We start from the raw sequence: 9,062 nt of genomic DNA on the forward strand, positions 1-9,062 counted from the left end.
TATTTATTTGTACAACCAAATATTATGAGTGAGATTATACATTCTCGCAAAGAAAAAAGGAATCTGACTTTCTTTATTGTCAAGATAAATGTTATAGCTATCAGAAACAAATTACCAAGACAGTGGAGAAAGAAACAACAGTCTCCAGGTCATATATTGGATAATTAGCTACTCCTGAGTCACCAGGCTGGATGAAGGTAGCATGTTATCTGGCTTGTTAATCCCATTTAACAAACCCTGTTTATTGTTACCTGCCCTGGGCCTCTGAGATTACACAATTCATGCGTTGTGTTAATCTACCAGATGTCACCTCTTTGTGCATGCACTCTAGAGAACAACCATCATTTTAGAAGAGCAACTTGTTTACACTGCGGAATATATTGATAAGTATAGTATAGGTAAGTATATGTATAATGACACTGAAGTAATTATTTACACTCCGTTTTCACTTTTAGACAAACTAACAAACTAAACCTTATCTAACCTAACATTACAATTTCAGATCAATCTTAACTAATTGTGTAGATTTGATAGAATTTCTCAAAATGGATGATTTGATTAAATGAAAAATAGCTCCTATTTAAATAATAGTTAGTTGAAGCCCTAAGTTACCAGGAGAGACAATTATACTTAAAAGTCTTGTGGAGGAAGCAGCTTGTCACTGCTGGCCAACCTTACCAGGCTCAAGAGAAGTGACATTTGCCAACTTGTTTAGATGGCCTAGCTATGCTGCTATTCAACAGCTGGCTGACTAACCCACCAAAACCCATTAAACAACAAACCCAGTTATATCAAGTAACCAAATAACCAAACCTGTGAGATGCAGGTCAAGTAAACATCTGACCAACAGCTGTAAGGATACTAGCTGATAACGTTAGCTCTTAGCAGGGTTCAGTGGTGACTGACGAATATTATGCGGCAAAAGACAACAAGCAAAGCTACCTGACCGGCAGTACGAGTATCGTCAAACGTGGTTCACCTGTTGTTGTAACTGTCATTTGCCTGGCATGTGGTTATAATGTGGATGGATGTGTTGGGGTAAGCTTACCAGCACAGGAGAGCTACAATGAGGCACACCAACAAAACGCGCAGCCTCTTCATTATCTTCCCGCGGGGACCAACATCCTCGCTCTTTGGGTTTGTTCTGATCACTCGCGGCTACACAAAACACCCAACACACGGGTTTTGTTGGCTGAAGGCCTGTGTTAATTACAAATTAACAAACGACTGTCTGCCGTGTCTAAAACCTACACTTTAGTTAGGCAAATGTTCATTGTGCGGACCAACTGTCCGCCTCTTTTTCAGCTTTAGCAGCTACTGCTACCGATGGTTAGCTGGCTCTGGTTAACTTCAACTACTGTCTGCACCCGACCAATCAAATCAGGGCTGAGGGTTTATTGACCAGTCAAATCATCGCTGAGGGTTTGTAGACCAATCAAATCAGCGCTGAGGGTTCATCGACGAATCAAAAGGGAAGTGGCGACACTGCGTTTAAGAAATGTCCCGCCTTCTGGACGGAGGATTTGGCTGGCAGAGGCCGCGTCACCTATGTTTGATAAGCAAATAACCACAGCATGCAACATTGAAAGTTATTGCACAACTGTCTCATATACATTACTCATTTTGAGAAATTTGTTTTATGTACAGCTTAGTTCAAATGTCTTGAGGTGTGGGGTGAGAGGACTGTGAACCTTTAAATGTTATCAAAATCCACCAAAACATGTTTCAAAACAGTAATTCCTTGTCAAAGTTTATATTTATATTTTTTATATTTATGGTATTGATCAATAAAATTTGTGTTATAAAAAGAACGTTTATGGATCTTTCAGTTCATCACACTTAATAAAACAACTACATATCCCAAAGTGCAAATCAAGAGGACTTCTAAAAAAATGCCTATACTATTTTATGGTATCGAATAAATATTAAATTATTAATATGGTGTAAAAAATATAAAAATTCTAATAACAAAAAAAGACAAAATTAATTTATCTGATATGATTTGTAATAAAAAATAATATAAAAGTAGTTTTAATCCGGCGGGGTCCCGACGTCCTCTGAGTGAGCCGTGAAGTTTGGGCGAACGGAGCTATCTCGCTAATCCGCTAGCTGGTCCGCACGGTGGCGGGCTGCTGTGACACCGTTTCGGGTCTTTGGGCACTTTTAGGCTCGCAGTCTTGATTATGGCTGTAGTCCGGGTGTTTTTGTGTGTGCTGCCCTTGTTTGTTGCTCTGGTCTCGGAGAGGTTTGTGCCGTTGGCTGCCTTCTCTCAGTCTCTGGACAGCGACTTCACATTCACTCTCCCCGCCGGCCGGAAGGAGTGTTTCTACCAGACCATGAAGAAAGATGCCTCTCTGGAGATTGAGTATCAGGTCACAAAGGACACTCATAACTGGGATAAATGCAAATGTAACGTTAGCTGAACAAACCAGAAATAAGCGATCAACGATAACCCCAACTGACCTAGCGTTAACCTTATACTTGTCAAACTTGATCATCCGTTTTATTTTGTTATAGTTTGGTTATCACGTACAGATAGCACACGGGTATACTGCTATTAAAATTATTTCGCAATAGGACCAGCAGATTATGTTGAGCGCACATCAATTTTGGTGTGTTTGGGAACCTGTTGTGCCAGTCAGTGTGCACCGCATGACTATAGTTAAAGCTGTGAATGAATCGCTGGATTTGACTTCCTGGTGTGTCTACAAATAAAACAGTGCCAAGGACTTGCCTTTTTTTTATATCTAGTGGGCGGCATGCCAAGCATTTTATATTTCTGCTCCAGTGTCTAACCATGGAGGGCTAAGTGTCCAAGCTTATTGCTCCCAATGGAGAATGAGAGAACAAAATTAATATTCGTCACATTTAATGTATGAAATCATTTATTAAAGGAATGCAGCTACACTCACTGCAGAAAATATCAACCCGCACAGACTCGTATTTTAGCCTTGTACAACAAAGTATTATTCTAAGGTCCCTCAATTCTCATCATATTTTCTTATACCTCTTACACCTGTGTGTCCTCTGCCTTCCACAGGTATTAGATGGTGCAGGTCTCGATGTAGATTTCTTCATCTCCTCTCCTTCTGGCCAAGTGCTGTTCAGTGACTACCGCAAGTCAGATGGTGTGCACACGTAAGCAGTGTAAATCATCTGCCAGACACACATTTATGACACAGACTTGTGTGCATCTTCCTAATACCTGATCTTTCTTTCATTCAGGGTTGAAACTGAAGATGGCGACTACATGTTCTGCTTCGACAACACGTTCAGTGCTGTCTCTGAGAAGATGATCTTTTTTGAGTTGATCCTGGACAACATGGATACAGATGAAGACCCAGACCACTGGAAGGAGTATGTCCATGGAACAGACATGCTGGACATGAAGCTGGAAGATATCATGGTGAGGGTGCAGCCCTTCTGAAACAGACCACATCATGCTATTCAAAAAATAATAATTTGACATGTTATTCGTTCCAAACATGTTATTTAGTAGGGCATTTTAGAGTATATCCCTCTGTTGTCTGCTGCTGAGATATTTGTCAGTATGGCACCTAAGCTAAGGATGACAGATACGCATACTGAGCCAGTAAATACACTGCCAACCAAATAGCATGCAGTCCACCGCATACAGGCACAGTCACAAGGAGAGTGTTACAAGAACAGCTCACATCATGAACTGTCACCTATTGCCTGAGGGCAGCCAATTGTTTTAACTTGCACCCTTCACTAGAAATAGCTTCAATTTGTGTCAGAAGTCAAATATGATCCAGCCAGTAAAAGGCAGGATATGTATGCTCCAGCTGTGGAGGAAGTTTTTTTCATGGAGGAAGCCACATACCTGATTGAGCTGCTTTGTTTAAAAACTGTCCCTAGAGAGGCCTGACTGTTTTGTCTTAAGCACTTATATGTAATGCTCAATGTAGTGTCAGGAATATCGAAGTTTGTTCATTAGATTTTCAGGTCTATTAATACCTGTGTGTGTGTCTGTGTGCGTCTCCTCTGCTTTAGGACACCATCAACAATGTGAAGGCACGACTGGGCAAAAGCGTGCAGATCCAGACAGTGTTGCGGGCATTTGAGGCTCGTGACCGAAACCTTCAGGAGAGTAACTTTGACAGGGTGAATTTTTGGTCGGTGATCAACCTAACTGTCATGGTGGTGGTATCAGCGATTCAGGTCTACCTAGTCCGCTCACTGTTTGAGGATAAAAGGAAAGTTCGTACATAACATCACCCAATATGGAGGGACAGAGAAAAAAACCAACATAATCACCCACCGATTATTTTTGGGGATTTTTAATTTCTCAGCTCATTTTTTTGGCTTGTGACTCTTACTACAAGATGTCTCTACACAAACATATGCATGCAAACGTACACAGACATTTTGATGTTCTTAGTAACAAATTTGCCACAGTCGTTGCTCTGGTCTTCAATCCACTGGAGTTTGCGGAATGGTCGGAGTCCTTAGTTTTGAACAGAAACTGACTCTACTTTATAACCTCAGTGTCTTTACTACAAGAAAAAAATCTGTCTCTCTTTAAAACATATAGTTTTATAGTCCCTAGCTGCTGTAAGTCTTCAAAGAAAGTGACAAAACAAGTTTATTTACAATGTGACTATTTTTCTAACAGAGCCTGAATTTTTCAAGGCTTGTGGCCAATTGCAAAAATGTCCTTTTTTTTTTCTATGGACATGTTTTTATTGGAGTGTTGAGCTGAACTCGATGAAGAAATAGTATGGTGTTTAAAGAACTTGATTTATTCCTACCAAACTAGAATGCGACCAGTGCATCAGTATGCTTTGCTATCCATTAGTTACTCTCAAACCTATTCCATTGTTTGTTACTAAGATGCCTTAGTGGTTTGTATTTAGCTGCCTTTTGCCAGTCTCTAGGGCTCCTGAATATTTCTACCATTGCCATAAACATTTATGCTAACAATAAAAAATCTGTCATGTCAGTGGTCTCTAGGCAGGGCCACATTACTATTGCTGCTCTTAAGTAAGGCTTTCTCCAAATCTGCACCTTTCCCTGGTTCTGCCCTACCCTCCTCTGCCGTGGACTTCTAGCTGCTAGCTCTGCTGCCTTCAGCTGTGAAGCCTCATGGTTGGTGGTGACTTTCTGCTTACATCATCTAGTGTGACGATTTTGTTGAGCCTGCCTGTTTCTGTGGTGACAGAAGTCTATTTCTATCTTACTGGGGCCTTGAAGGACATTACCACTGCTATGCTACTATGACATGACTGCACTGCTCAGTTTAATATGTGCGAGCCATTCACTGCTTTGGTTAGCCTTCTTTTTACATGCTAGTATCTGTGTATTTAAGTTGATATAAAACAAACATTAGAAACTAAAATCTGATCATTGCACTGCCACTGATGCCATAGAACAACATATTGCTTTTTTTGACTTCATATTTTTAGAACATAATTTAACATTTTGGGGCCTGAAGTGTTTACCTCATCACTGTGACCCACCAGAGACGGGTCCATCACTTGTCCTGATATAAGGGTAAAAGAAAGCTTTAAGAAGTTTTATCTCATTGGCTTATTGTATATTAAGATTTCATGGTGACCAGTGATTGTGTTTGCCAAGAGGATCTCTTTTATTAGTATTTACTGAGCTCCACTGCTGACACCTGGTTGCTCACTATGTTGGCTGGATGCTCCACATTGACATCTTCTGAATTTTTCCTGCGCTGTAAGACAAATATAGTGAATTCATACCATCATAATTCTTAAAGGATATTGCTGGAAGTGTGGGAAAAGTGTGTGAAATTGATACTGCTTTGCCATACACTGTGCATTTATCACAAGTTATGTGGGTGCAGTTACAAGTACAATGTCTGGTCTGAAGAAATGGTCACCCTTTATTCCTCAGCCCAGCTAATGTCACTGTGATATCCAGTGTTTAATTTAAGTACTGTATGAGTATGTATGTATGTTGTGTAAGTGATGGATTAGTAGTATGAAGTTACAGTTAAAACTGATTCATTTTAAAAAGTATCAAAGTTCCACCGTAATAAAAGATTCAATTTTTAAAGCATTTCTATGTTACTGAGTTAGTTTCTGATAAAACAGCCACATTATCTCTGAGCATTTATTTTTTACCACTCTGATGAAATAGTGGAGAAGTGAGAATGTGGCATCATATATTTATTAACTATGGTCCTACAGTTGTAAATGTGTACAAATTAAACAATCATGCATTTTTCTGAACTGTGTATCCTGGTGTGTTTCTACTGAACTAAATCCTCTACTTTTTCTAATAAAGGTGAGTTATTTTACTGTATATGGAGACAGTGTGTTGAACAGTTATGCACATACCAGCAGGAAAGCCTGGTCTACAAGCATGCATCAGCTTAGATGAGAAAAAGCCAACTAAAATCATATAGCTGCTGGGCTGCCTGCTGTCTTCTTCTTAATCTGAGGTTGCAGGGACCTGATGATTATGCACTCCCTCAGTCTCTCCCCCAGTGCACAACCATAAAAACCTGGTAACAGTGGATGCAAACCAGGAGCGCTGACAGGAAATGGTTTTGGGCATGTTCAGGTCATTGTCATCATGATCACTCATCACTGTATGAAAAGTTGATTCATGAGACTTACTGGCCACGCTGCTGCGTGGATGATCCAGTTTTTCTGGAAACGCTGCCTTTGTTAAAACATGAATCTATCTGCAGCTGAAAGATACACTATATTTAACAGATAACTAATCACAATAAAAACAAGCAAATACTGTATGTGGAAAAGTTTTGACAGACTTATGCTAGATCTTTGTCACAAATGTAGTAAATGTTCTTTCTCTTAAAATATGAGTGTGTAAAGATATCACATTCATTCCCATACAAGGTTTCTTTGTGTTGGTAGAAATTATTATGGTGGTGGGTACCGGTGGTGACATCGTCCTGGAGCTGGCAGCTTGGCTGGCTGCCTGTGCTGTCATGTAGGAGACAGGTGGCTGGGGCCTGTGCATGGGGACGCTGCTGTTTGACATAATTTAGACAAGGCCGTAAATGGATATCAGCATCACGAGAGTGTTTTGAGTATGAAATATTACCTTTTGACATGTATGTTGGAGTTGGCTGGTCTTATCATTTCAGCTGAGAAGGGGCCACGTATGTTCAACACAGACACCTAGTCAAAAAAAAAAAGAAAATGAGTATTGAGCTGACAATTCTGGTTGTAGAAAATAAAAATAAAAAAACATCTGGCAACGTGTCATTATAACGACCCAACGAAAGGGGGCGCTGTGAGCCCGGATACTTCACTTCCGGGGTAAAGACAATGAGATTGTAGCATTAGCGCGTAATAAAATCCCTTCTCAGGTAGGTGAATACACCTCTGTGGTATTTGTGGAGCTACTAACTAACACGATAATCATCATATATTCACATGTACAGATGTCTTGGCTGCTTTTATTATCGAGGTAGAGCCGGAGGTACCGGGACTTTGGCAGCACGGGTCAGCCGCTAAAGGCTGTAGATCCGACCGATTGAGCTCCAGCTGCGATTCAAGCCCGGCAGGGTCGTATATAAGCCACGTTATGACAGAAAACCCTCCAGCTTCCAGCTAAAGCTCCGAGCTCTCAGTCATAGCGAGTATTAAGAGAATATGTGCAAAGTGAAATCAGTGCTTTAAAACAGCACCACTGCCCTCCTTGTCAGTCCATACTGTGATTTAATGCGGGATCTCCAAAGTAAAAAGACGCCTGCCTGCTCACAGATCAGCCTGTGGTCTGGGTGATGGGGCCAGATAGCGCCCCAGGCCCAGCTGTGCCCTGGCAGAAGGTGCTGTGGGAGCGCCAGCCATACCCTGATAACTATGTGGACCAGCGGTTCCTGGAGGAACTGCGGAGGAATGAGGGCATCCGGCAGTACCAGTACTGGGCTGTGGTGAAAGAAGTGGGCTTTGTGGGACAGCAGCTGTCCTGTGTGGCCATTTTCATCACCCTCTGGCTCTACATGGAACAGGTAAAACTTTAGAAAATCTAGTCTTGATAGAGCAGGTTATGCCTTTACTGCATTTTGAAATGTATTGTCTGTGCTTTCCTCACAGGGTCTGCTCTCTCCTGAGATGCTGCTGTCCACCAGCCTGGTCTGTGCACTGCTGGGATATGGAGTGCACCAAGCTTTGACCTCTCAGGTTGAATCAGCCTGTGAGCCCCGGACCCGTCTGGCTGACTTACAGAGCGCCACTATTTTTCTCTCCTTCACCTTTGGCTTCTCTCCAGTTCTAAAAACACTAACAGAGTCCGTGAGCACGGACACAGTGTATGCCATGTCTGCTTTAATGCTCCTGGCCCACCTGGTGTCCTTCCCCTATGCCCAGCCCTCACCCCCGGGCAGCCTCTCCCTGAATGCAGCCCTGTTTGCCTCTGTGTGTTTAGCCTCACGGCTGCCTGGGGCTTTACACACCTTTGCCATGCTCAGCTGCGCCCTGCTGGTGTTTGCGCTGTGGCCCTGCCTCCTGCAGAAGCTGAGGGAGAATGCCCCAAACCAGTTCACTGTGGTGTGTGTGTGTGTGTGTTTAGGAGGGGTAGGAGGTCTGGGGTCCCTCTTGCCTGGTGGAGCCGTGCTGTTAGCGTTGGCCTTGGGAAGCGTTACATTACTCTGTCCCTTGCTATTGGTAAGACTGCAGAGGCACAAGGACAACATCCATGGGCCCTGGGATGAGGCTGAGATTCACGAGGACCTCAGCCGCTTCCTTCACTGATGAACAGAGCAGTGCTCCTGATCAAACTGTTATTTAAAGAGTAAGCCAATTGATGATTTTATATTAATTGATTTACTGTCAGCCTGCGCTGGTTTGTTGGTGCTGTATGTAAACTCTTTCATCATTAGTCCACATGTGTTTGGGCAGCCAGGACTACTTGTTACGAAGATGTTTTTAATGTTCAAGCTGCTAATGTCTTACAAGTGTTGACCTCAAAATTCATATGGGTGGTATCGACTAATGAACAGTGCTCACATTACTGGACATATTCTGATGCTATGCACCAATTTTATATCGTTGATTTTTTTTTTTTTTTTTTTTAATAATCTGTGGGAGATGCTTAAC

General features: G+C 42.0%; 3 protein-coding genes across 8 annotated transcripts in view; 2 read left to right on the forward strand and 1 right to left on the reverse strand.

Annotated features, from left to right (window-relative positions):
- Positions 1-1,343, reverse strand: part of suco (SUN domain containing ossification factor) — a 34,691-nt gene extending 33,348 nt beyond the window's left edge. For all 4 annotated transcript variants that reach the window (XM_026304886.1, XM_026304885.1, XM_026304888.1 and 1 more), the window contains exon 1: positions 1,049-1,343. In XM_026304886.1, the coding sequence (XP_026160671.1) occupies positions 1,049-1,101 (53 nt within the window). In that variant the 5' untranslated portion in view covers positions 1,102-1,343. The remainder of the gene's footprint in view (positions 1-1,048) is intronic.
- Positions 1,344-2,183: 840 nt separating this feature from the next.
- tmed5 (transmembrane p24 trafficking protein 5) lies at positions 2,184-6,221 on the forward strand. The gene is made up of 4 exons (XM_026305376.1): positions 2,184-2,372; positions 3,041-3,138; positions 3,226-3,406; positions 4,015-6,221. Exons 1-4 carry the CDS (start codon positions 2,184-2,186, stop codon positions 4,231-4,233), a joined length of 687 nt encoding a protein of 228 aa, XP_026161161.1. The 3' UTR covers positions 4,234-6,221.
- Positions 6,222-7,252: 1,031 nt separating this feature from the next.
- Positions 7,253-9,034, forward strand: pigc (phosphatidylinositol glycan anchor biosynthesis, class C). 3 transcript variants are annotated; one of them, XM_026305073.2, is made up of 3 exons: positions 7,253-7,330; positions 7,728-7,975; positions 8,061-9,034. In XM_026305073.2, exons 2-3 carry the CDS (start codon positions 7,748-7,750, stop codon positions 8,715-8,717), a joined length of 885 nt encoding a protein of 294 aa, XP_026160858.1. In that variant the 5' UTR covers positions 7,253-7,330; positions 7,728-7,747; the 3' UTR covers positions 8,718-9,034. The 3 variants fall into 3 exon arrangements, with proteins under 3 accessions (XP_026160858.1, XP_026160859.1, XP_026160857.1); XM_026305074.1 differs by having other exon boundaries at positions 7,269-7,529; XM_026305072.1 differs by having other exon boundaries at positions 7,269-7,975; positions 8,061-9,033.
- Positions 9,035-9,062: the final 28 nt, after the last annotated feature.

Source organism: Mastacembelus armatus, chromosome 4, assembly GCF_900324485.2.
Source record: "Mastacembelus armatus chromosome 4, fMasArm1.2, whole genome shotgun sequence".
NCBI lineage: Eukaryota > Metazoa > Chordata > Actinopteri > Synbranchiformes > Mastacembelidae > Mastacembelus > Mastacembelus armatus.